The sequence below is a fragment of the Erythrolamprus reginae genome, chromosome 8 (genome assembly GCF_031021105.1).
Source record: "Erythrolamprus reginae isolate rEryReg1 chromosome 8, rEryReg1.hap1, whole genome shotgun sequence".
Taxonomy (NCBI): Eukaryota; Metazoa; Chordata; class Lepidosauria; order Squamata; family Dipsadidae; genus Erythrolamprus; species Erythrolamprus reginae.
The window spans coordinates 58,580,079-58,606,523 of NC_091957.1; the positions used below are offsets into that span (position 1 = coordinate 58,580,079).

General features: G+C 62.8%; 2 protein-coding genes across 2 annotated transcripts; both read left to right on the top strand.

The window, feature by feature from the left end:
• Positions 1–38: 38 nt before the first annotated feature.
• MED12 (mediator complex subunit 12) lies at positions 39–18,899 on the top strand. Its single transcript, XM_070760049.1, is given in 45 exon segments — positions 39–234; positions 659–763; positions 1,371–1,562; positions 2,547–2,706; positions 2,902–3,077; positions 3,942–4,052; positions 4,319–4,573; positions 5,107–5,253; positions 5,370–5,469; positions 5,577–5,713; positions 5,880–6,011; positions 6,583–6,709; positions 6,809–7,041; positions 7,133–7,204; positions 7,455–7,607; positions 7,776–8,114; positions 8,204–8,347; positions 8,755–8,918; positions 9,046–9,177; positions 9,282–9,509; positions 9,832–9,976; positions 10,184–10,304; positions 10,381–10,482; positions 10,578–10,691; positions 10,784–10,938; positions 11,196–11,375; positions 11,561–11,632; positions 11,766–11,908; positions 11,993–12,154; positions 12,233–12,344; positions 12,449–12,538; positions 12,747–12,856; positions 13,269–13,404; positions 13,551–13,712; positions 13,841–14,221; positions 14,311–14,455; positions 14,605–14,759; positions 14,761–14,817; positions 15,016–15,096; positions 15,797–15,811; positions 15,813–16,015; positions 16,096–16,285; positions 17,416–17,574; positions 17,655–17,736; positions 18,475–18,899. Coding segments are annotated over 45 exon segments (6,522 nt in total). The 5' UTR covers positions 39–135; the 3' UTR covers positions 18,519–18,899.
• Positions 18,900–21,286: 2,387 nt separating this feature from the next.
• LOC139171717 (collagen alpha-2(I) chain-like) lies at positions 21,287–22,851 on the top strand. Its single transcript, XM_070760156.1, has 3 exons — positions 21,287–21,426; positions 21,889–22,183; positions 22,270–22,851. The coding sequence occupies exons 1-3, from the start codon at positions 21,287–21,289 to the stop codon at positions 22,849–22,851; spliced, it is 1,017 nt and encodes a 338-aa protein (XP_070616257.1).
• The last annotated feature ends 3,594 nt before the right edge of the window (positions 22,852–26,445 follow it).

Genomic DNA, 26,445 nt, shown 5'->3' on the forward strand with positions numbered 1-26,445 from the left:
CGCCCGCCCCGCCCCCGCGCTCGGCCTTTTCCGGCAGCCGTCGGGCCGGCTCGGCTGGTTCCGCCGCCGCCGCCGACCCGGTGTCCGGGCCTGCGTCTGGTCGGCGGGCGGACCGGCAGCGTCTCTCGGCGGGCCATGGCGGCCTTCGGGGTGCTGAGCTACGAGCACCGGCCTCTCAAGCGGCCGCGCCTGGGCCCGCCCGACGTCTACCCGCAGGACCCCAAGCAGAAGGAGGTGAGCCGGGCCGAAGCCCCCGGGCGGGACGGCGCCCCCGGGCGGGACGGCGCCCCCTGCGGCCAGGGCGGACGGCGCAGCGCCCCCACGCGGCCCGGAGGAAGAAGAGCGCCGCCGCGGGCCCGGGTTGGGGGGCGCGCCCGTGGCCTTCGGGACCCCGCGGACCCGCTACCCCCCCCCCCCCGTTGGGTCTGGCTGCCGGAGGGAGGGGGGGCGGGGAGGCTGCTCGGGGCTCCGGATCTGCCTCCTGCTGCCGGGGTCTGGATGCTGCAGGAGCCCTGGGACCCCCCGGGAGAGGCCCCCCCCCCCGGCCTCCCCTCCGCCCCTGGCCTCTCCCGGGGGGGGCTGTCCCTGCAGGGGCCCTGGTGGGTGGGGGGGGAGAAGGGCTGCTGACCGACCCCCCCCCGTGTCCTTCCCCCCCCAGGACGAGCTGACGGCGCTGAACGTGAAGCAGGGCTTCAACAACCAGCCGGCGGTGTCCGGAGACGAGCACGGCAGCGCCAAGAACGTCAACTTCAACCCGGCCAAGGTGAAGCCTCCCGCCCAGCCCCTTTTTTTGAAAATAAATGTTTGTATTGATTGTTTACAATATTAAGATACAATTGTGCCCCCCCAACAAACATTCACCCCCACCACCAAATGGGGGCTGTTTCTTGTATAAACCATTTTAACCCGAGAGCAAAGTATCTATTTACATCTTCTAAAGTGATTCCAATTTGTTTCTTGTGGCTTGGTCTCAGACCCTCACACACACACAAACACACACACACACACACACACACACACACACACGACCTCAGGATGGGGCCCGGCTTCCCCTGGTTGAAGGTTTGCAAGTGGGGGTGGGGGCAGCCTGGGAGAAGCCAGACCTCCCCCTGCAAATGCTGGCTGGCCCTTCCCCGTCCTGTATCTGTCTCTGGATCGGGGGGGGGGGGGGGGCTGAAATGAGCCGGCAAAGGGACGCGGAGACTGTTGGGAGGAGGCCTGGTGCAGCCTCTGCAAGAGGGGTGGAAGGGGCTCGGGCGCCAGGCTGCAGAGGGGCCTCTTCTCCGTGTGGAGGGGCAGGCGCCCCGTGGATGAGGCCGAGCCACTGGCCTTGAGGGAGCCTGAAAGCCCCTCGTCCTCGTCTCCTCCAGATCAGTTCCAACTTCAGCAGCATCATTGCCGAGAAGCTGCGCTGCAACACACTGCCCGACACTGGCCGCCGGAAACCGCAGGTGAACCAAAAGGACAACTTCTGGCCGGTGACGGCTCGCTCCCAGAGCGCCATCAACAATTGGTTCAACGACCTGGCTGGAACCAAACCCCTCACCCACCTGGCCAAGAAGGTACCACCCTCTCAAGGCTCCCGGGACGGAGGGGTGGGTGGGTTTGGCATTAAGGAAGGGGGCCGAGGCATCCGTGAACCGTCCTGGATTACCATTGGGAGGCTTTGGAAGGACACAGAGGAAGGAGCCCAGGGATGAGCAGGAGTTCTCTCCGAGGCCCAGCCCAGGCGTGGAGCAGGTGTTGCAGAGGGCGGTCAAAGAACGAGATGGGGCCAGTGGAAGAGAGTAGAATAGAATAGGATTCTTTATTGGCCAGGAGTGATTGGACACACAAGGAATTTGTCTTGGTACAGATGCTCTCAATGGACATAAAAGGAAAAGAGACATTTGTCAAGAATCATGTGGCATAACACTTAATGATTGTCATAGGGATCAAATGGGAAATGAGGAAACAATATTAATAGAAATCTGAAGGATACAAGCAACAAGTTACAGTCATACAGTCACAAGTGGGGGAAAATGGGTGATAGGAATGATGAGAAAAAACTAGTGCAGACTTAGTAAATAGTTTGACAGTGTTGAGGGAATTGTTTGTTTAGCAGAGTGATGGCATTCGGGGGGAAAATGTTCTTTGTCTAGTCCTGGTGTGCAGGGCTCTGTAGCGACGTTTTGAGGGTAAGAGTTGAAAGAGTTTGTGTCCAGGATGCGAGGGGTCAGTCAATATTTTCCCAGCCCTCTTTTTGATTTGCGCAGTATCCAAGTCCTCAACGGAAGGCAGGTGGGCAGCCCTTGTTTTGTTCTGCCGTTCTGATTCTCCTCTGACGTCCGTGTCGGTCTTGTCGGGTTGCAGAACCAAACCAGACAGTGATGGAGGTGCAGATGACAGACTCAGTGATTCCTCCGTAGAACCGCAGCTCCTGGGGCAGTGGAGCTTCCTGGGCTGGCGCAGACGTGGGGGGGCTGTTGTGAGGAGGGCCTGGTTTCCTAGCCCCCCTCCTTGCAAGGCCTCTAAACAGGCTTTTCGTCTGCTCTGCTCCCTGGCAGGTGCCCATCTTCAGCAAGAAGGAGGAGATATTCAGTTACTTGGCCAAGTACGCTGTGCCTGTCATGCGAGCGGCCTGGCTGATCAAGATGACCTGTGCCTATTACGCTGCCATTACGGAAACGAAGGTGAAGAAGCGACACGTCATTGACCCCTTCAGCGGTAAGGGCTGCTGCTCCGGCCTCGAACTGGGCCTCCCTCAGCCTCCTCCCAGCCGTTCCCGCTGCCCCCGGATCCCTCGGGACGGTCTGGATTCCCCCCCCCTTGCCCCTGGCCATCCCTGGCCTCCTCTGCGTGTCGAGTCCCCCAGCAGTCCTGGCCCTGTCTGTGCTGCTGACGGCAACTCTCCCTTTCCAGAGTGGACGCAGATCATCACCAAGTTTCTCTGGGAGCAGCTGCAGAAGATCGCGGACTTCCACCGGCAGCTGCTGGCCCAGGCCTGTGGCTCTCCCTCCAGCATCATGCCCCAGGAGGTGGAGCACTCGGTGAAACAGTGGGACTACAACGAGAAGCTGGCCATGTTCATGTTCCAGGTGAGAGCGGGCAGGGGCAGGGGGGCTGGCGCGGTCCCCTTGGGGGGAAGAAGGGCAAGCAGAAACATACAAACAGGCACACACGGCCTTCTCGGTGCACCTCCGGTGAAGGTGGTGCCATGGATATTGCCCATCTGGACTTCAGCAAAGCCTTTGATACGGTTCCACATAAAGAGCTGATAGATAAATTAGTGAAGATAGGACTTAATCCCTGGATAGTTCAATGGATTTGCAGCTGGCTGAAGCGTAGACATCAGAGAGTTATTGTTAATGGCGAGTATTCTGAGCAGAGTCAGGTTACAAGCGGTGTGCCACAAGGGTCTGTTCTGGGTCCTATTCTTTTTAATATATTTGTGAGTGACATAGGGGAAGGTATGGTAGGGAAGGTTTGCCTATTTGCCCATGACTCTAAAGTGTGCAATAGGGTTGATATTCCTGGAGGCGTCTGTAATATGGTAAATGATTTAGCTTTACTAGATAAATGGTCAAAGCAATGGAAACTGCAGTTTAATGTTTCCAAATGTAAAATAATGCACTTGGGGAAAAGGAATCCTCAATCTGAGTATTGTATCGGCAGTTCCATGTTAGCAAAGAGAAGGATTTAGGGGTCGTGATTTCTGACAGTCTCCAAATGGGTGAACCGTGCAGTCAGGCGGTAGGAAAAGCAAGTTGGCTACATGGCTAGAGGTAACACAAGCAGGAAGAGGGAGATTGTGATCCCACTGTATAGAGCGCTGGTGAGACCCCATTTGGAATAATACTGTGTCCAGTTCCATCGTAAAATGCAGGAAATAGTATAAGAGCGAACTAGATGGACTTCGGGGTCTTTTCCTGCGTTTCTACATTTCTGCCTGCTCCTTCCAGGACGGGATGCTGGACCGGCACGAGTTCCTGACCTGGGTGCTCGAGTGCTTTGAGAAGATCCGGCCGGGCGAAGATGAGCTCCTGAAGCTGCTCCTGCCCCTCCTCCTGCAGGTCAGCCCCCTGCCCCCCCCCTCCAGACAAACTCAGGCCGGCTGAGCTGGCTGGACACTGCAGGGCTGAAACAGGGGAGCGGGGGTCAAGCTACAGGGGAGGCTTAGCTGGGTGGGGGCCCTTGCGTCCCTCCGGGGGGCTCCGGTCTGGAGGGCGGGGGCTGGTGGGCTGCGTCTGGGAGGACTGCCCGGTGGGTGGTGAGGGGGCCGTGGGCTTCTGGTCTGAGCCCTGCTCTCTCTTCTGCCCCCCCTTCTCCCCCCCTGCAGTATTCCAGCGAGTTTGTGCAGTCGGCCTACTTGTCCCGGCGCCTGGCGTACTTCTGCACCCGCCGCCTGGCGATTCTGCTGGAGGCCAGCGGTGGGCACCCGGCTCACCACCTCCCCTCCCAGGCGGCCCCTGCACTGCCCTCCACCCCGACCCCCCAGCCAGCCCCAGGAAACCCCTCCGCCAGCCCCTTCAGCGACCTGCTCCTCTGCCCCCAGCACCGTCCGGTGGTCTTCGGGCTCAGCTGCATCCTCCAGGCAAGCACGCTCGCTCTGCACGGACCCCCGGGGATGGGGAGGGGGGCAGAGTCCCCCCCGGGAGGCTCATTGTGGAACTGCCCGCTGCTGAGGACGGGAGCTGCCCTCGCAACCCCAGCAGAGGCCCAGGGGAGCCCTTGGCTTTGGGGATCAGAGGGTCACCTGGAAGAGGCTAAGCACCTGGAGGCCGGAAGTGGCCTGTTTCCCAACTTCCGGTGGGCCCAGTAGGCTCGTGTTTTGCCCTCCCCAGGCTCCAAAGGCTTCCCTGGATCTGGGGGAGGGTAAAAACGCCCTGCCCTATCCCCCCCCCCCCCCGGGGCTGTCTGGAACGCCCTCCCAGAGCCTCTGTGTGAGCCCAGACTCAGCTGGCTGGCATAGACATCCAGGTTGGATCTGAGCTCACATGGAAACGGCTCGCCTGCCAGCAGATACGGCTCCGTGTGGCCCCCGTGGCCCCCCTGCCATAGGTTTGCCATCCCTGGCCTAGAGACCTCGGCCCCCTGCTGACCTCCCAGCTTCTCCTCCGGCTTCAGAGTATTGTCCTGTGTTGTCCGAGCGCCCTGGTCTGGCATTACTCGCTCACTGACAGCAGGATCAAGACGGGCTCCCCCCTCGACCACCTGCCCATTGCCCCCTCGAACCTGCCCATGCCAGGGGTCAACGCCAGCTTCATACAGCAGGTGAGGGCAGCCCCACTCCGGGCCTGGGGCTGTGCCAGGCCGGCTCCTTCCGTGTTCCCCGGGGGGGGGGCTTGGGGCCCTTGGAGGGTCTCCCCCTGATGCCCCTTCCGTGCCAGGTCCGAGCGAGGCTGAGGGAGACGGAGCAGCAGATCAAGGAGCGTGGCCAAGCCGTGGAAGTGCGCTGGTCCTTCGACAAATGCCAGGAAGCCACCGCAGGTAGCCCCTGCCCCGACTCGGCCCCACCCCGGGGCTGCCCCTGTGCCTGAGTGGCCGGGCTGCCCTGGAGGCAGTGGGCCCTGGACCTCCCCACTTTCTCTCCCCAGGGTTCACCATCAGCCGCGTGCTCCACACTCTGGAGGTCCTTGACAGCCACAGCTTCGAGCGTTCGGACTTCAGTAACTCCCTCGACTCCCTCTACAACAGGATATTCGGGGGAGGGCCGAGCAAGGACAGCCATGAGGTGGGGGAAGGGGCTCTCCCGCCGGGGTCCGGCCGTGGTGCACCACCAGAGCGGGCCTCCTCTGTCCGGGTGGGCACGCAACCCCGGCGCTCGCAAGGAATCAGGGGCCCCGGGGAGATGGTGGGGCCGGCCCTTCCCGCAGGTGAGCCCCCTTCTTTCCCGGCAGATCTCCCCCGATGACGATGCCGTGGTGGCCCTGCTTTGCGAGTGGGCCGTGAGCCACAAGCGGTCCGGGCGGCACCGGGCGATGGTGGTGGCCAAGCTGCTGGAGAAGCGGCAGTCCGAGATCGAGGCCGAGGTGAGCCCAGGGGGGCGTCCAGGGGGGTCGGAGTAAAGGGGGCGTCTCTGAGCAGGCCGGGAGGGCAACGTCCGTCCCCCTTCTGACTTTGGTCCCCCCCTGTGGCCATGGATGGGGCTGGACGCTCCTGGCCAGGTCAGAACTCTTTCGAGGTTGGAACTGGACATTTGTGGCCAAGAGGTTTTGATCTCAAAGCGCTTTACAAATTTCTAGTTTCATCCCCAAAAACGTTGTGCTCTGCGAGGCCTCAGAGCCAACGTAGAACCTTATAATGCTCGGAATAGAATAATAATAAGGCTTGTGAAATATTCAGCGGTGACGGCGCTGTAAACACCAGAGACGGTGGGGGGGGGGGGCAGGGTGTGAAAACCTCCCGGTGCACAGAGGTTTCCCCCGTCTGACAGCAGACGGCCCGTGCACGGGGAGAGGCCACGGAAATAGTCCCACTCGGGGGGGGGGGGGGTTGTCCCCGCAGAGGCTCTGCTGCAGGGGGCCAGACGTGGGCTGGGGAGGGCCTGGGCGGGGGGGGCACACGGGGCTCACCACCTTCTGCTCCCGTGCTTGTGCTCAGCGCTGCGGCGACTCGGAGGTGGTGGACGAAAAGGGCTCCATCTCGTCGGGTTCCCTGTCGGCCATGAGCGCCCCCGTCTTCCAGGAGGTCCTCATGCAGTTCCTGGACACCCAGGCCCCCATGCTGAGTACGGAGCAGGGGCAGGGAGGGGCTCAGGCCGGGAAGGGCTGGGCAGAGGCCGGTTGGACCCTCATCCCTCCCTCCCCTGCCCCTCCCTCCCTGGCAGCTGACCCCAGCAGCGAGGACGAGCGGGCCGAGTTCTTCAACCTGGTGCTGCTCTTCTGCGAGCTGATCCGCCACGACGTCTTCTCGCCCAACATGTACATGTGCGCCCTGATCTCGCGAGGCGACCTGGCCATCGACCACGGCCCCCGCCCCGCCTCCCCCTTTGACGACGCTGCGGAGGACCAGCACCACGACCGGAAGGAGCGCGACGGCGGCCACGGCATCAAGATGGAGGTCTGGGAGGGAGGGGGGTGGGGGTGGGGGGTGGGGGGTCGCTCTGGCTCCAGGGTGCTGACCAGGGCGCCTGGTCCCTCCTCTCTGCCAGGATGCCAGCCTCTCGGAGTGCCACATGGACATCGACCACAATTCCAGTGCCATCTTTGACGACATGGAGAGGGTAGGGCCTGGCCAGAGTCCGGGGGGCAGAGGCCGCCTTCGCTCCCTCCGTCCGTCCCTGGCAGACTGGGGGGGCCCCCTCCCCAAGAGAGCCCCCACTCTGCGGATGCCCTCCGGTGCCTTGTCCGGGTGAAGGGGACCGCCAGCCGCCTCTGCCTGGGCCTCAAGTGGGGAGGAGGCCCAGCAGAGAGAGGCCGTCCTGCTGGGGGGGGCAGAGTCCGCTCACCCACCCCCTCCCTCCCTCCCTCCAGATGTTCTCCCCTTCCATGCACTGTGAGTCCAAAGCCAGCCCTTCCCCGGAGAAACTGGACCCCGAGAAGGACCGGGGGTCAGACGGGACCTTGGCCGCCCTCTACGACCAGCCTCGGCACATCCAGTACTGCACCCACTTCCCCATCCCCCAGGTGAGAGGCGGGCGGTGGGGAGGGGCCGCCGTGTGCTGGGGCGTGCAGGGAGGGAAGGGCTGCGGGGCTGCCGCAAGGAAGGCCCTCCGGGTGGGGCTGGCTGGAGGACCTCCCCACGGGTGGCAGCCAGGCCTGCTCTTCCCCCCCCTTTCCCCCCTCACCTACCAGGAAGAGTCGAGCAGCCACGAGTGCAACCAGCGCCTGGTGGTCCTTTTTGGGGTCGGGAAGCAGCGGGACGAGGCCCGGCACGCCATCAAGCGAATCGGCAAAGACATCCTGAAGGTGCTCAACCGGAAAAGCACGGCGGAGACAGGTTGGTGGGGCCGAGGGGCCGGGAGGAAGCCGCTGCGACCCGCCGAGGTCCTCACCCCGTGCCTCCCTTGGGCAGGGGGAGAGGAAGGGCAGAAGAGGAAGAGGAGCAAGCCGGAGGCCTTCCCCACCGCAGAGGACATCTTTGCCAAGTTCCAGCACCTTTCCCACTTTGACCAGCACCTCGTCACCTCTCAGGTGCCCCCCTCCGGCCGGGGCGGGGGCTGTAAGAGGGAGGGGCCCTGTGGGGGGGGCATTGCCGGACACCACGCTTCCTCCCCCTGCAGGTATCTCGCAACGTTTTGGAGCAAATCACCAGCTTTGCCTTAGGGATGTCCTACCACCTGCCCCTGGTCCAGCACATCCAGTTCATCTTCGACCTGATGGAGTATTCGCTCAACATCAGCGGCCTCATCGACTTTGCCATCCAGGTGGGGGGGGGGGCAGGGGCCCCCCTCTTCCCCCCATCCCCCTTTGCCAGGGCGAGGGTCCCACCCTGGGCTCGGGAGGGAGGGGGAGGGCAGGAGAGTTTCTCCCTGGCCACGCAGGGTTGCGAGGGTCCCGTTGAAACGCTCCCCACAGAGGGGCACCAGCCGCGTGCCAGGAACGTGCACCGGCATCGCTTCCCCTTCCCGCTGCTTTTGCCGCGAAGGGCAGGGCGGCCATTCCAAAGCGCTTGACCCAAACCTCGGGAGGAGACCCCAGGATGAGGTTTCCCTGGGTGACCTCCCCTCGGCTCCTGTTCCTCCAACCGGCCCCTCGTGGGGGGCTGTAAGGCGCCTGCGAGCTGATATCTCCCCCTCCCTTCCCCCCCGGTGGACCCTGGTCGGCTGTGTAGCTCCTGAACGAGCTGAGCGTGGTGGAGGCCGAGTTGCTGCTCAAGTCCTCCGACCTGGTGGGCAGCTACACCACCAGCCTGTGCCTGTGCATCGTGGCCGTCCTGCGGCACTACCACTCCTGCCTTATCCTCAACCAGGACCAGATGGCCCAGGTCTTCGAAGGGTGAGCCCTAGAGACACCCCCCTGTCCCGTCCCGTGGCGTCAGGGGAGGCTCCCTTGGGGGGGATGTTTGGGGGGGCGGACTCAGGGCCCCACTTCCTGCCACACGCTCCTCTCTGCTCCGCCGCAGGCTTTGCGGGGTGGTCAAGCACGGCATGAACCGTTCAGATGGCTCCTCGGCCGAGCGCTGCATCCTGGCCTACCTCTACGACCTGTACACGTCCTGCAGCCACCTCAAGAGCAAATTTGGGGAGCTCTTCAGGTCAGTGGCCCTCCCAGGCCCCTCCCCTCAAGGGGGCTGCTGGAGACCCTCCCGGGCTGGCTGGCTGGGGCTGCCCAGGCCTCACCGCCGGCTCCTCCCCGCAGCGACTTCTGCTCCAAGGTGAAGAACACCATCTACTGCAACGTGGAGCCCTCGGACTCGAACATGCTGTGGGAGCCGCTGTTCATGATCGACACCATCGAGAACCCCTCGGCCCACAACTTCACCTACACCAACCTGGGCAAGAGCCTGGCAGACAACCCGGCCAACCGCTACAGCTTCGTCTGCAACGCCCTGATGCACGTCTGTGTGGGGCACCACGACCCGGACCGGTGAGGCTGGGGGGGGGGGGACTGCAAAAGCCCTCTTTCCATGGGGAGGGGGCAGAGAAAGGGGGCCAGGAGGAGAGGTGGGGGGCCTGGCCCTCCATCTTTCTTCTCCCCACTTCCTGGCTCCTGAGGGCAGAGGCTGGATTCACCCCTCGTGCTAGTTTCAGCTGGCTTGATTGAATTGGCCGGACCTCATTGCCTCTTAAGAGTCCCGTTTAGAGGAGTGGGCTTCGTGCACATGTCCAGGATGGCTGGGGGAGGCTGAGCTCTCCAGTAGCCGTGGGGGGAGAGCCAGGCCCTTATTGGGCCCTCCTCTCCTGCCCAGGGTCAACGACATTGCCATCCTGTGTGCGGAACTGACCGGCTACTGCAAGCTGCTAAGTGCGGAGTGGCTGGGGGTGCTGAAGGCCCTGTGCTGCTCCTCCAACAACGGGACGTGCGGCTTCAACGACCTCCTGTGCAACGTGGACGTAAGGGCAGGGCATGGAGGGGGGCCTTGCTGAGCGGGCATAAGAGGAGGACCCGTTGGCCATGAGGGCTGAATGTGCTTGAAGGGCCCCAGGGGGAGTCAGTGGGGCGGTGACTTTGACCTTTCCCTGCGTTGGCTGTTGGGTTCGCTCCCAGCACTGCCCGCTTCAAGGGTAATGCAGGCAGGCTGCCTTCCTCCTTCCCTGCAGGTGAGTGACCTGTCCTTCCACGACTCCCTGGCGACCTTCGTGGCCATCCTCATCGCCCGCCAGTGTCTGCTCCTGGAGGATCTGATCCGCTGCGCGGCCATTCCCTCCCTCCTCAACGCAGGTGAGCCTCCGTCCGGGACGCCATCCGAAGGGGGTCCGGGAGAGAGGCCCAGCACTGACCCTCCTGCTCTTTGCAGCCTGCAGTGAACAGGACTCGGAGCCCGGGGCCCGCCTGACCTGCCGCATCCTGCTCCACCTCTTCAAGACCCCGCAGCTGAATCCCTGCCAGCAGGACAGCAGTAAGCTCTTGGGCCTGTTGGGCTCTCCCGCGACCGGCTGGGGCACCCTCTGGGTTGTGGGTCAGTCCAGAGCTGGAAGTGTGGGCTCTCCACAGGTAAACCCTCGGTGGGCATCCGCTCGTCCTGCGACCGGCACCTGCTGGCTGCTTCCCAGAATCGCATCGTGGACGGGGCCGTCTTTGCAGTGCTGAAGGCCGTCTTTGTCCTGGGTAGGCACTCGGACACAGCTGGGAAGAGGGAGGGGGGTAGTGTGTGTGTTAGGTGAGTCAGGCCGCTGGATCAGTCCCGCTCCTGGTTGCAGGGGATGCCGAACTGAAAGGTTCCGGCTTTTCCCACCCGGGAGGGGTAGACGATCTCCTGGAGGACGACAAGAAACCGGCCGGCCGGATGGTGTCTATCGAGACGGCCAGCCTGGATGTTTACGCCAAGTACGTCCTCAGGAGCATCTGCCAGCAGGTGAGACCGACTGACGGGAGAAACGCTTGATCCGCCGTTGGCCTTGCAGGGAGCTCCCCCTGGGGTCATCCCCGGGCAGTGCAGCTCCTCGGATGGCCCTGCTGCTCAGCCCCACTGAGGGCCAGAGGTGCCTGCGGGGAAATCCCCGTCCCAGTGCCTGGGCCTGGGAAGGCCGGATGCAGGCAGGTGGGCGTGTCCAGCGGACAGAGCCGGAGCCCCCCAGGGTCAGTGGCACACCCCTCCCCCTCCGTCCACAGGAATGGGTGGGCGAGCGGTGCCTGAAGTCCTTGTGCGAGGACAGCAACGACCTGCAGGATCCGGTCCTGAGCAGCACACAGGCCCAGCGGTTGATGCAGCTGATCTGCTACCCTCACCGGTTGCTGGACAGCGAGGAGGGCGAGAACCCCCAGCGGCAGAGGATCAAGCGCATTTTGCAGGTCTCTCTGGGGGCAGGGGGCATTGGCCAGGTGGACGGTGCGTCTCGGGGGGGGAGGGGGCGGAAGACCGGCCCTTGTAGCGAAATTCCCACGCTCTTCAGGAGGATGGGACGTCAGGGGGAGGGTTGGCTCCACAGCAGAACCGCCCGCACTCTGACCGCCGTACCCCTCGGCCTCCCTTGCAGAACCTGGACCAGTGGACGATGCGCCAGTCGCTGCTCGAACTGCAGCTCATGATCAAGCAGACGGCCAGCAATGTAAGGATGGGAGGTGCCGGGAGGGGGGGAGGGGAGGCAGCCAAGAGGGTCTCTGGTTGATCTGCGCAGCCGCCCTCCTGCCGGGGCTCCAGAGTTTGACTGCCCCCCCCCCCCCCCGCTCGCCCTCCCGCAGCAGGAGATGAATTCCCTCCTGGAGAACATCGCCAAGGCCACCATCGAGGTCTTCCAGCAGTCGGCCGAGACCAACGGCATCGTCAGCCTGGGCAGCTGCCCCAACCTCATGCCCGCCAACCCCAAAGCCAAGCCAGTCCTTAGGTCAGCAGGGGGAGGGGAGGGGGCAAGAGGGGGTGGGGGAGTTTCCGGCCAGCCTGACCCTGCTCTCTTCCCTCCCCCCTCCAGCTCCTTGGAACGTTCCGGGGTGTGGCTGGTGGCGCCCCTGATCGCCAAGCTCCCCACCTCTGTCCAGGGCTACGTGCTGAAGGCCGCGGGGGACGAGCTGGAGAAGGGGCAGCACCTGGGGTCCTCCTCCCGCAAGGAGAGGGACCGGCAGAAGCAGAAGAGGTGAGGCAGCTGGACACTGGTGGAGGGGTGGAGTGGCCCTGTGAGCCCCCCCCAACCTCTGCCCTTGTTGCCCTGCAGCATGACCCTCCTGAGCCAGCAGCCCTTCCTCTCCCTGGTCCTCACCTGCCTGAAGGGTCAAGACGAGCAGCGCGAGGGGCTCCTGACCTCCCTCTACAGCCAGGTCCAGCAGGTAAGACCCGGAATCCCCGGGGGCGGTGTGTTGACTTTCCTTGCCCAGACCCCCCTTCCCCCCCCCCCGGCTGCCTCCGTCTGATGCCGTTGCCGCCCTCTTAGATTGTGACCAACTGGCGGGAGGACCAGTACCAGGACGACTGCAAGGCCAAGCAGCTGATGCACGAGGCCCTGAAGCTGCGACTGAACCTGGTGAGTCTGGAGATAATGGGGAGGGGGCTTCCCTTTGCTCCCCTCCACCCTCCCCTGCCAGAGAATTTCCCCTTGGGAGGCCACACACACACACACCCTTCCAGGATGAGGAAGATGCCTTGGACAGGGGAAGGACCCTCCCCCCGCTTTCTCTGCTCCCCCCCCGGCCTCCTTGTGGGAAGGGGGCTCAGCTGGTCCTTCCCGCCAGGTGGGGGGCATGTTCGACACGGTGCAGCGCAGCACCCAGCAGACCACGGAGTGGGCAGTGCTTCTCCTGGACATCATCAGCAGCGGCACGGTGGACATGCAGTCGAACAAGTGAGCCTTTCCTCCCCCTGGGCCCCCCACCCCTCAGCAGCTCTCTTGGGGCACAGGGGTCCCCCCAACCGCGTAGAGGGCCCCATCCAGGGGGGGAGAACCGGTAGCGGAGATTTTGAGTCGCTTGGACAACCGGCCAATGCCCCCTCTGGCTGGCCCCCAGTGGGGAGGGGATTTGGCAGCCTCCTGCCCTGCCAAGCCACGCCCACAGAATTGGTAGTAAGAGAAGTCGGATTCCCCCGCTGGCCCCACCCCTAGTCCTGGCGGGAGAGGGGGCGGGGTTTCTCCGGTTGCAAGGGGGCAGCCCTCCCTCCCTCCGCCCCTGCCTGAAACGAAGCCGGGAGGGGCCAACGGGGTGTCTGCCTCCACGTCCCCCCCCTGACGCCTCCCCCCTCCGGCCCTGATCTTCCAGCGAGCTCTTCACCACCGTCCTGGACATGCTGAGCGTCCTGATCAACGGCACTCTGGCTGCGGACATGTCCAGCATCTCCCAGGGGAGCATGGAGGAGAACAAGCGGGCCTACATGAACCTGGTCAAGAAGCTGCGGGTAAAGCCGAGCCCCCCCCTTGCCCCCACTTCTGCTATTGGGCCCGAGGGCGGAGGGAGGGAGGGAGGGAGCCTGTCCAGGACCCCCCTGGGGTCGAGGGAGGGATGCAGACAAGCGGGCTGCGGAACGGCTTCCCCCCCCCACAGAAGGAGCTGGGGGACCGGCAGTCGGAGAGCCTGGAGAAGGTGCGGCAGCTGCTGCCGCTGCCGAAACAGACCCGGGACGTGATCACCTGCGAGCCACAGGGCTCCCTCATCGACACCAAGGGCAACAAGATCGCCGGCTTCGACTCCATCTTCAAGAAGGAGGCAAGTGGCCCTGCTGGTGGGAGGGGAGGGGAGGGGGGCTTCCGAATGGGGAGGGGGCGGCCCCCAGAGCCCTCCCCCTTCCCACCCAAGCTGCCACAGCTGTCCTTCCTCCCCACCCCTCCCCGCAGGGCCTGCAGGTCTCCACCAAGCAGAAGATCTCCCCCTGGGACCTCTTTGAGGGCCTGAAGCACTCCGCCCCGCTCTCCTGGGGCTGGTTCGGGACGGTGCGGGTGGACCGCAAGGTGTCGCGCTTCGAGGAGCAGCAGCGCCTGCTCCTCTACCACACCCACCTGAAGCCCAAGCCCCGCAGCTACTACCTGGAGCCCCTGCCCCTGCCCCCCGAGGAGGAGGAGCCCCCCACCCCGGTGGCCCTGGAGCCCGAGAAGAAGGTGGCCGAGCCGGCCAAGGCGGAGAAGGGCAGCGCCGGGACCGGAGGCTCTGCGGCAGAACCCAAGAGCAAGAGCAAGGCCAAGAGCAAGAAGCGGGCGCAGTCGGCCAGCAAGAACGAGGCGAGTCTCTCCCCTCCCCCCCTGCCCAGTGGCTGGCCCAGCCCCTCCCCCTCCCTGCCTCTCACGGCCTTTGCCCCCTCCCCCTGCAGGAGTACCCCATGAACGCGGTCCGGGGCGTTTCCTACGGTGCCGGCAACGACCTCCTGCACCACCAGCCAGGAAGCTCCATGTCCCGGCTGGCCTACGTGCAGCCTCCGGTGGGCCTCTACGCCCAGAACCAGCCCCTCCCGGCAGGTCAGTTCAAGGGGAGCCCCCCCTCCCCCTCCCACACACTGTGTCTCACCCGGTGGGACCGAGGGGGCTTCCCCCCCTTGCCTCTGAGGGGGCTCCGGGGGCTGAGCTGGGGGGGGCCCCTTCCACCCGGGTGCTGCTTCTCCTTTCAGGCGGACCTCGGTTGGACACGTCGTACCGGCCGGTGCGCATGCCCATTGGCAAGCTGGTGCCCAACCGTCTCCCCTACGCGGCGGTGCTGCCCACGGGGATGGGCATGCTGGCCATGGAGCCTTCCTACAAGACCGCCGTCTACCGGCAGCAGCAGCCCCCCCCCTCCTGTGCCCGGGGGGCAGCTCCTGCGCCAGCAGCTGCAGGCCAAGCTGGTAAGCTCCCCAGCCAGAGGGGGGTCCCCCAGGAGAGGGTCTCCTGCCCGCCAGCCCTCAGCCCACAGGGGGCTGAAAAAGTGGGGCAGCCTCGGGCTCTCCCAGGACTGACTTGCCCCGCTTGTGGGTCAGCATGGCCCAGAGCCCCCAGAGCTGGCCAGGGTCCATGCCCCCCCCACCCCTCTCTTGCCTCCCCAGCAGAGCCAGGGGATCCTGGGGCAGCCGGCCGTGCGCCAGATGCCTCCCACTCCGGCCTATGGAACTGGGCAGCCAGCGCAGGTGAGGCCTCCTGGCCAGGGACTTTTGGGAGGGGGGGGCAGCTGGGAGGGAGGGGGCGTCCTTCTGGGTGAAGCGGTTGGTCAGTAACTCTTTTAAATAAAATATTTTTATTAGGTTACTTACATTAAAAAAGAAAGAAAATACAATGCAAACCCCCCCCCCCAAACAAAAACAGGGTGTCCGGCAAACCTGGAGAACAGGGAATTATCAGGGGGAAAACAGAATAAATCAGGGGGGGGAAGGAAACTGTATTAAAATGTTTAAAAGTCAGGAGGAAGTCATGAAAAGAAGACAAAGGATCTCGCGGCCTGGCAGAGTCCAGCAAACACGAACTTGCTTCCTCGGCTACCGACGTTTCTCCAGGGCTGAGCCCTTTGGTGTGAGGTCATCTGCAGCCTCGTCTTTAACTAGATGGCCAGTTGCAGGGAAATGTCAGGGAATTTCAAAATGCTCCCCCCCCCCCCCCCGACACCCTGAAAAACAAAAGACAAAAGCATTAAGCAACATGCTGACCACAATACAATGCAACCCCCAGGGGTCTTTTACAGCAATCAGTATGGACAATTTATATTCATACAATTTGTGCAACTTCCGTATTTCTAATCCCTTTTCTTTTCTACTCGGCAACTACGGTTGCAATCTACTGTCTTGCTTTATAATTGACTTGTCCTTGAGCAGCCCCTCCGTCTCCCCCCTGCAGGGCTACACCTCCTATGGGGGTGCCCCACCTGGGCCTCCAGCAGCACCCCTCCCAGGCCAGCCCCATGGTGCCCGCCACCTACTCCGGCCAGAGCTACCAGAACAGCCACCCCAGCGCCAACCCCGCCTTCATCGATGCCGTCCGGTCCATGCAGAGGCCCAGCGGATACGTGCACCAGCAGGCCCCCGCCTACGGCCACGCCCTGAACGCCGCACAGAGGTAGCCCCCCTCCCCTGCCCCCCTCCCCTGCGGCCCAGGGCCCGGTGGGGACTGCCCTCTGAGCCCCCCTGCGCTTCCAGGTTCCCCCACCAGCCGATGCAGCAGCCGGCCCTGATGGGCAGCCTCAGCCACCTGAGCACGCAAGGGGTCCCCACGGGGGTCCGGCCCAGCCAGCTTCTGCCCGACCAGCAGCAGCAACAACAGCAGCAACAACAGCAACAGCAACAGCAGCAATACCTGAGGCAGCAACAGCAGCAGCAGCTGCTCCGGGTGAGTAGCCAGCAGGTGCCCACTCCTGCCCCCCCCCTTCTGTGGGGCCGGGAGTCTGGGATGAGAGGGGAGGGGGCTATGGAAGAGGGGAGGGGGTCGCCAGGGACGCCTGGCCTGAAGGAGGCCACTTCTCATACGTACACGTGAATATACAACCTCTTCACGAGTAATAAACATTTGCCTTATCTTCCCTAAAGTACAATATATGATGGACGTGGCTCTTTTACCGTTTTTATTCAATGTGCCTTCATTTAAAAATATATCAGGCCATTCAATACTTCATTGCATTATAACCCTCAGTTTGTCTCCATACAAAAGGAGATAAAACACAAAAGAAAAACAATACACAAAATCCCTCAGTAAAAGTCCTCTGTCACCCCCCCCCCTTATTCCACAACGGCCCTTCCCCTCTTTCCCTCCCCTCCCTCCTTCTCCACTTCCTTCCCTCCCTCTCTCCTGCTCTCATTTCCCCTCTCTTTCTTCCTCCCCTTTTCCCTTCTTTCCTCTCTCCTCCTCTCCCTTCTTCTCTCCTTTTCTACTTTCTTCTTTCCTCCTCTCCTTCTCCTTCCCTCCCTCTCTCCTGCTCTCATTTCCCCTCTCTTTCTTCCTCCCCTTTTCCCTTCTCTCCTCTCTCCCTCCCCTCTCCATTCCCTCCTTCCGTTGTTCCGCTTCCCTGTTTTCCACTCCGTGTCCTCTTAGGGGGGCCTTCAGGCAACCCCGATTCTCCATTTACTTCCCCCCCCCCCTCAAAGTCTTCCCTTTGTCCCCCCCAGTAAAGAAACCCAACCACACAGAACCGGGCAGCAGAAGACTTCCGGCCTGGCAACTCCAAGGTTTGCAACTTCAGCCCCCAGAATCCTGCAGGCAGCTGGCTGGAGAATTCTGGGAGTTGAAGTCCACGAGTCTGAAAGTTGCCAAGTTAGAAGACCTCTTGTGTTGGGTTTCTCAAAAAAACCACCTTTGCACCTTAATGTCTTCAGGTAGGTGGACCATCCTTGTATTTATATTCTTCTCCGTCTCCATTTGCACAGACCTCCCCCCACTCTTTTTCTGTTCTGAGAGTTGCTCCTATTGGTGCGTCTTCCTGGGGGCTCCTGACTGAGGGTCTCCTCTTCCCCCCCCCTTTGCAGCAGCAGCAGCAGCAGCAGGCCCCCCCTCCACAGCCCCAGCCCCAACAGCCCCCGCCAGCCCCCCAGCAGCCCCCGCCGGTGCCCCCCGTCCCTCAGCCCCAAGGCCAGGGCCAGCCACCCGGACTGGGCATGCAGGGCCTGACTCCTCAGCAACCCCTGGTGAGTTGGGCCCTCTCCCTGGGGGGGGATCCCCTCCTCACCCCCCCCCAACCTCACTGACACCCCCCCCCCCGGTGTAGTTCCAGCGTCAAGGCCTCCAGCAGACCCAGCAGCAGCAGCAGACGGCGGCCTTGGTCCGGCAGCTCCAGCAGCAGCTCTCCAGTAAGGGGGCAGGGAGGGGGGGTCTCCGGGTGCTGGAGGCGAGGGGGGGGCGTCCTGGGAGGGGGGGATCCAGGGGCTGCTTCTCCTCCCCCCCGTCCCTGTGACTCTCTATGGGGTCTGACACCCCCCCTTCAAAGTGGGGGCTCTGCAGAGGCTTCATAGGGGCCACAGAGGAGGGGTCTCCCAGGCAGGCCCTGCACTTGGTCTCCTGCTGGGGAAGGAAAGGCTGGGCTGTAGGGGGAGGGAACTGGGGCTGCCCCCCCCCCCCCGGTGGTGATTTCGGCCCCTCCTGTCGCATTGGAGAGGTTGCAGCCGCTTCATGGGGAGAGTGAGCGTGGGGGGAGGAAGGGGTCACTCCAGGGGCGAAATCCAGCCGGTTCTGGAGAAACGGGAATTCCGAGCAGTCCGGAGACCCTCTGGCTGGCCCCCCAAGTGGGGAGGGAAGGGGGGGTTGGCGGCCTCCTTCCCCTCCCACGCCCACCAAGCCACACCCACAGAGCCAGTAGTTTAAAAGGGGGGATTTCCCCCCCTCCCCAGGCGTGTCCCCCTGCCTTCAGAGGGTCCATGGGAGGGCTGGGTGGGGCCGCAGGGGGAGTGGACGACCTCTGTCCTGCCAGGCTCATGGAAGGGAGGCCTCCTTTCGGACGCTGGTCCTCCTTTACCCAAAGCCAGCCGGCTTCAGCCCACTTCCCCCCCCCCGCCTCTAAGTCTGCCTTTGCCCCCCCCCCCCCCCTCCAGATACGCAGACCCAACAGAGCAGCAACCCTTTCGGACGGTATTGAGCCCCAGGAGAGGAGCAGCAGCAGCAGAGGCTCCGCAGAGGACTCGGACTCGGAAGGGCCGTTCTTCAGGGGAGGGGGGAGAAGAGGCCCCCACCCCACCCGCGGCTCTGGCCGTGCAGCGTCCCCCTGCCCCCCCCCTCAGCCAGGAGTGTTTTATCAGGCCAAACGAGTGTTTTTAATCTCCACTTTCTACCAGTGTTTCCAGATCCTGTGTGATTGCTAGAGTCTCCCCCCCCCGCTTTGATTTCAGCTTTTAATAAGTTTTTAGTATTTTTGTTAAAATAATGACAAAAAAACTTGTAAGATTTTATACTTTATTTATACCAGATGAACCCTGTATCGCAGATGTCCTGAAAAGAAATACACAGAGCTTACTTTCCACAAGGCCTCTGCCTGCTTTCTCACAGGGGGCCGGGATGGGGGGGCGCAAGAGGGGGGGTTGGCTCTTTGTCTTTCCTGCTGGGGCTGAAAGTGGCCTCAGCGACTCCTGTGTCCGTGCACGGGGGGGGGGGGGGCATGCCTGGGAAGAGAGGGCATTGCATTATGGGTATGGGCACCCCGAGCCAAAAAAGGTTAGGGGGGGGGATTGGCCCCGGCCCCTCCTCCCACCCAGCCGATTGCAGCCACGCTCTTCCAGGCTGGCAGTCTGCCTGGCGTCACAGGGCCCCTCCGGGCCTGGCCCTCCGAAAAGGGCTCCGTTTTCTGGCAAAAGGGCATCTATTAACCCACGGGGGCTGCTCTGGATCCCTGCAGCCTGGTGACCAATCCGCACTGGGCCCCTTCTGGGCTCCCTCTCCCACGTTGGGTCATCCGGGCCCCGCAGGACAAAGCGCGTGGCTCCCCCAAAGTCAGAAAAACCAATGTCCTTGCGGGGGCCAGTGACCAGCTGCTAGTGAAGGGCTACCAACATTTTTACTACCCCACTGGCTGTGGTCTCTGCAGGACGCCCTGCATTTTCTTTCAACATCTATCAGGGCAAATTGGGGGCTCTTGGGGGGGGAGCTCCATTTTGGTTACCCCGATTCATCCCCCCCATCCGGGCAGCAGCCCACCCCTGCCTGCTGCCCAGCGAGGCCACAGAAGTGGTTTATTTATTAATTTATTAATCAGATTTGTATGCCGCCCCTCTCCGCAGACTCGGGGTGGCTCACAGCAATAATAATACAATGTAAAGAAATCTAATATTTAAGTTAATTTAAAACCCCAATTTAGAAACCAATCATACATACTAACATACCATGCATAAAAAGCATTCTGGCTTTTTCCCAAGGCACAGGGGGCTCCCTGGACCGTCTGGCGTTGCGCCTTCCCATTCACGCAGGATGAAGCCACCGAGATCTCCCGACGGAGGGAAGCCCTCAGTTGCTGCTTCGGACGGAGCAGAGACCGGAGGCCTTGCACTGCCCTTAAGCCTGCCATTAATTTAGTTCATAAATTTTGATATATATTTTTTAATTTCTCATACAAACACACAAATGTACAATCTCAACCATTAATAATAATTCATCTTTCATAAATTTAAATGTAGACATGATCGGCATTGCTCTTTAACCATATCCTCTCTTTATTCCACAACAACCTTTCCCTTCGTCCACTCTCCTCTTTCCCCTCCTCTCTCTCCTTTTCCACTTCTTCCCTTCCCCCCTCCTCTCCTCTTCCTCCTTTCCATCCCTCTCTTCTTTCCCCCCTCCCACTCTCCTCCCTTCCTCTTCTTTTTTATCCTTCACTCTCCATTCCCTCCTTCCACCGTTGTGTTTACTCGTCAACTCAGTGTAGTCGTAGGATGGTATCTGAGCACCGCCGATTCTTTATTTACATCCACCTCCAATTCTTTTTCTGTTTTAATAGTTGCACATATTTCACCATTAACATATATGTAACATGCCATGATGCTAAGCCAGCCTTACAACAGGTGTAAGGACAGCAATAAACCTAATATCCCCCCAACTGTTGGGAGAGAAGAATCTGGGGGGGCCTCAAACAATGTCCAAGAATGGAGCCATGCTTAGGTGTGAACTTGAAAAAGGTCTATTTGTAGTTGCATTTGCCAAACACTTTAGTTGTGGTCTCTGGAACTCTCTGCTAAGGGAAATTATTAGCAGCGTCTTGACTTTTCCTATACAGTATATTGTGAAGCATTTATAGTTGATTGAACTTTAGAGCTGAGTGGTAGAATTTTATGTTATTTAAGAACTTATAAACTGCTTTAATCAAGATTTAAATCTATTTTTTATTATTTGCCATGAGGCTTTACATTATGGCTTTTATGACCCTTGCCAGGAGTATTAAATGGGCTACAGTACGTCTGACCGCAATTGACAGCTCTGATCTCCTGCCCAGCGCTGGTGGATTTTGTCCAGAGTAAAATTTCAGAACTCCGTCCCCTTAATTGGGCTACAGAATCCGGGGGGGCTTTGGGCGACCTGCCGTGTCTCTCTCTCTCCTTCAGGAGAATGGAAAGAAGAAACCGTCCCATTAGGGAGGACACAAAGGCGGCCCCTTCGTTACGGACGCCGATCCTTCTAAGCCCCTGGCCCAGTTCCGTGGAATGTGGAGCGCTTCCCTCCGGTGGAGCTTATTGAAGCCATGGGTGGACGTGCGTGCCGGCCCCATCCATTATTCATCACCCTGTTTGCTCTGACCGACCTTGAAGATCTGAACGGAGACTCGGGGGGGGGGGGGGGCTCGTGGCTTCCCCACCCGGACCTGGAGCTGAGCTGTTCCCCAAACACGGCCCCCGCCTGGCTTCCTGCCTCTCAGCCTAGAGGATGGCAGGTAGAAGGCCCAGGGGGTCCCGGGCCCCTCCGGGCAGTCCTGCCTCCGGAGTCGGGCTGGGAGAGAGGGCAGCCCCTGGGAAGGACAGCTACTGGGTCCATTTCCTCTTTGAGGCGGTGCTGATCCAGATCGGGTGAGCAAGGCCTCCGTGGGAGCACCTGCTGCTGAGAAGCCACCGTCTTAGCGGGGGAGGGGGCTAAATTTAACCCAAGGGGCATCGCTCCCTACAGCATCAGACCCAAAGCAGGGCCCCCTTCCCATTTTTAAAAGAGAACATTACATGAAAAACAGGTTTCTTTGAGCCCACAGCACCTTGGACAGCACCCTGGGCAGGTGGAGGCAGCATCCCCTGGTGGCCCCTGCCTTCTGCCCCCCCACCCCTCGAGTGTGGCCGGTCTGCGAGGGAAGGGCTTGGAGATGCTGTGCAAGGTCCTCCCCTCCCCTCCCTAGCTCCCCCCCCCCTCCTTTCCTGCCGGTTTCGAGGTGGGTCTGCAATCAACATTGTGTTATTTTGGGTGTCTTTCCTTTGCTACATTCACACACTGATTGGTCCCTATCGCTTAGAAGAGGGTTTCTCAACCTCGCCGGCTTTAAGAGGACCAACTCCCAGGATCCCCACCGGCCAGCCTGAGAGCCCGTCCCTCCCATCCAAGAGGGCTGTTGGAGGAGAGAGAGCGGGCAGCCTCTGGGTCCTGGGAAACCTCAACCGCAGGGGCTCTTGTGGGGGAGGGGCTGGGACCCAGAGAAGGCGGGGGGCAGGCACAGGGGCCCCAGAGGCACATGTGGGAGCAGAAGAATCTCAGGTGGGGGCCCAGAAGGCGGGAGGAGCGTCCAAGGCAGGTCCGGCCCGGGTGGGCTGCTCTCTCCAAGCAGAGCCTGAGCAGGACCAGGTGCCCTGTACTTTCTGCCCACCCCCCTCCCTGCTCTTTCCAGGGAACCCTCGCGGCCCCTCCCTGCCCCCCAACTGGCCTTCTAGAAAGGCAGCCGAACCCCCAAAGCTCCCGCGGCGGCTCCCGGGCTGAGCAGCGGGAAGGAGCCCCCAAAGGCGGCCGGGAGGGCGTCGGGGGTCCCCCCAGGAGCCTTCTGTCGGGGCCCCGGACAGCGCTGCCCGGCCCAAGGACGCCCTTTGGCGGGACCTCGTGAGCTCGCCCGGCCCACTGCTGCTTTCGGGGGCTCTCGGGCTGCGGCGGCCGGGCTCCCTTCCCCGGCGCCTTCCCGCGAGGGGCCCGGGCCGGGGGTCCCACAGACGCCGCGCCGCCCAGCACCGCCGGATGGCCGCCTCGGGCTCCCCACCCCTCCCCTCCCGCCTGCCTCCCTCGCTGGCTCGCTCGCGCCGCCGCCGCTGCCCGCGCATTCTGGGCGGCTGGCGGCCGGGCGCGCGCGCGGGGCGGGGACTTCGGCGGCGCTGACGGCGGCCTTTGCAGGAGACCCTCCGCGCCCCCGCCCGCCGCCCCGGCTCCTCCCGCCCCGGCCCGGCATGGCTGCCGCGGGACCACCACCGCAGCCTTCCCCGCCCCGGGACCCGCAGCCCCAGCAGCAGCAGCGCCTCGGCGGGTAAGCAGCCGGGAGGGGCGTCGGGGGAGGCGAAGGAGGGAAAGGACGAGCGGGGGAGGGGAGGAGAGGGCAGCCCACCGCTCTTACCCCCTCCTTCCTCCCCCCCCCGCAGCTGCGGCGGCCGCCCCCGCGCGCCCCCCCCCCCTCGCGATCGCCCGCCGGTCAGGCGAGGATGGAGCAGGCGCGGGAGGGGGGGCGAGAAGGGGGGGCTGCCGCTGCTGCGGCCACCGGTCTTTCGCGTTGCCATGGTGACGGTGCAGAAGAGGAAGGCGGAGGAGGACCCCCATCTCGGCGGAGGGGAGGCGGGCGGGCGGGGAGCGGGGGCGGCCGCGTGTCTCCCTTGAGCGGTGGTGGTGGCGGCGGCTCGGCTACTTCTGGCGGCGACCGCCCGCCCGCCCGCCCGCCCGCCCGGCCCTCCGCCCCAGCGCCGCAGCCAAGGACGGGGCGCCCGGCGAGGGGGACGCGCGAGCGAGCGGACGGCTGCCTGGACGCCCTCTCCGGGCCGGGTGGGGCTGCTCCTCCTCCGCCGCCGCCTCCCTAGAGAGCTTAGGTGCTCCGCGGCTGGCGGGGAAGGCAGAAGCCGGGCCGGAGCTCGCCTGGATGGCGCGGGAGAACCGGGCGGACAAGCTTTTCCCGGGCGATGAGGTGGGCGGGGGGGGGCACCCGCTGGTCCCCCACCACCACCAAAGTGGCTGGAGCTCCCTTCTGGGGCTGGAGCGGCTGAGGCACCGGAAGGCGAGCTAGGCCCACCGGGCGGGCAGGGCAAAGCCTGGCTCCTTTCGGTGGGGGAAGAGACCCTCCCAATCCAGAGCTCCTCCAGGACGCCCCCCCCCCGCCTCTGGCCCAGACGGCCCGGAAGCGGTCCCTGCTGTTCAACCCGTGGCATCCAAAGGACTAGTAACTTGTTTCTCTGCCTTTGGAGGAGAGAGCAAGCCGGTTGAGCCTCTTTTCCTTTCTGTTTTTTGGGGGGGAGGGCAGGGGGGATGGCTGGCCTGGTCCAAGAAAGCCACAAGGCCCCTTTGTTCAGTGCCTGGTGGAGAAGGGCCCTGCCTCCCCCCCCCCTGTGGCTCTTTTAGGGCAGGGGAGGCAGAGTCCCCCACCCCCCCAAAATCTGGCCCCTGCCAGCCTTGTCCAGGAGCGGTGAGGACTTGCTGAGTGCAAATGAAGGGCCAGACCCTGACTGGGGTGAGTCCAACAGGTGGTCGGAGGGCAGGAGGTGCCCAGGCAAAAGGCCCCCTGGCGTAGGCAGCCCTCCCCCACATGACGGGAGATGTGCCGCTGGGCTCCGTGGCCGGTGCCTTTCCCGGGGCTCTCCTGGCAGCGGTTGGTGAGGCCCAGGGGCCAGAACTGGTGGGCAGGGGTGGGAGGGGGGGTGACTTTGGCCCTGCTTTGCCTGCTTCTTCAGAGCCAGGAACTCCTACACGCCTCTTCCTCCTGCTAGTTGCCTCCCCCGGGGTGGAAAGGAGGGAGGGCCTGGGAGGCAAAGTTCTTCCTTTGCTCAGGAAGGAAGGAAGGAAGGAAGGAAGGAAGGAAGGAAGGAAGGAAGGAAGGAAGGAAGGAAGGAAGGAAGGAAGGAAGGAAGGAAGGGGAGGGAGGGAGGGAAGGGAAGGAAGGAAGGAGAGAAATTGGTTGCCCGTTCATTCCCTCCCCGTCTCCTCAAATGACTTGTGGGGAGGGGGGGCAGACTTCTTTCATTCAGACCATCCTCCCCCACCAGGAGGTGAGCTGAGCCAACCCAGGGCCTCGTGGGAGTGGGCACCCTGGGGCCGGAGAGTCCCATCCGAGTCTGGAGGATTTATTGATTGATTCATTTGTATTTATTCATTTGTCTTCGATGCCCCCCAATCCCACAGGACTCTTGGCCCCTCCCTTCCTGAGCCCACTCCGAAGGGGGGGAGGGGACCCACCTGTGGAGACCTCTTGGCCCCAGAGAAGCAGGATGGGGGGGGGCAATTCCAGGGACAGCTCCGCATGGCTTCCCAGGGTGGCCAAGCGTAGTGGCCGCTGCGCATCAGAGGAGCACATAGAGTGGTGGGAAGTGCTGGTGGCAAAGCAGGCGGTGGAGTCCGTAGCCCATTCAGGTGCCCGCGGGTGCCCTCCAATCCCCGGCTCTCCCGGTTCAAGACTGGGGGAAGGCCCCTCCCTCTGGGACGCGTGCCAGGGAGAAAGCCATTTTGAGCCACCAGCCGTTCCTCCACAGGCAGCAGCTGGCAACAGCTCCCGCTGGGTGGCTGGTGGGAAGCGGTGGCTGGGCAGAGGAAGGCTGGGTGGCACACACACCCTTGCTCCCTCTTAGCCCCCCCTGCCTCCCCCCCATCAAGACCCTTGCCCAGACAACAGGCAGGCTGCACACGAGATGCCCTGAGCATGTGGCAAGGGCACAAGCATCCAAAGTGGACGAGGGCTGCTTCTGATTGGCTCTGAGTTGTCTTCCCGAGGGGGGGGGGCTCCAGAGGTGTGGGGACAATGGCTTCCTCTCCACCCGCCCCCCCCCCAAGGGAAACCAGGCTGCCTCTGCCAGTCATCTGGTGGGCAGTGGCTCTAACTGACCGCTGTAGTGAGTGACGGCTGGTCCCCTGTTGCTGCTGGCAGGTAGAAGCCCGACGCCTCCTGTGCCTGATGCGCCCCCCCCTGCAGGCAGAGCCCGGGAGGCCCCGGCAAGTGGGGGGCCCTGCCTGCAGGTGAATTCCCACAACGCGATCAGGATGGGGAGATGGTGGGGCTCGGTGGGCCTGGAACCCACGTCCAGCCAGTCAGAGCAGCTCAGCCCCCCCGTCCGCTCCAGGAAGGGAGCAGCTTTCAGGGGCTGCTCTTGACCAGACGCCCTCGGAGCCCACCTGGGTTCACTCTGGCTGCTGGACGGGGGCGTGTGGCCGGCGTTCCCAGAAGCCCCTTGCAGGGCGGGCGCTGCTGCTTCCCAACCTACCTGTGGGAAGGGAAGGGCCGCAGCTCAGGGGCCACACCTGGTCCGTGCACAGAAGGGGCCAGCGTGGAGAGGGGTCCAAGAGGGACTTTGGGCTCTGCAGGCCGTTGAGGCAGGCCGGAGTGAGGCAGCTGTGGGGGGAGAAGGCACAAGGTCCCCAAAGAAAGAAAGTGGCTGCAGCCAGAAGGTTTTGTCCCACTGGAGTGTGTGTGTGTGTGTGTGTGTGTGTGTGTGTGTGTGTGTGTCCCTGGCCTGATCTTTGGTCCCGGCAGGGAAGCTGCTGGCCTCCCCTGGCCCTTCCTGGCCCTTCCCAGGTGAGCGTCCTCCCTGACCTCTGACTGCCCTCTAGGTCAGTTTGGATGACTTCTCCCATCGTGCACAGCCAGGAGAAGGCTGTGCTGCTCCTCCGGACCTTTTCCAGGCTCTGGCCCAGGACACCTGGTCCCCTGGCAGGCCCACCGCCACCAAGACAAGGCCCCTCCCCACCTCTTTCAAGGCTCGCAGGCCTGGCCGGACGCTTGGCTGCCCAGCTTCATGGGTGGAACCCCTGTTGTTTGCATCAACTCTAGTGGCTTGTTTGGTTCTGGCTAGTTTGTGGTTGCATGTTGTGGCTTGTCTGTGGTTGCAGGCTGTGCGTTGCGAAAGGGGAGAAGGTGGGGAGTGGAAGCCGGGTGG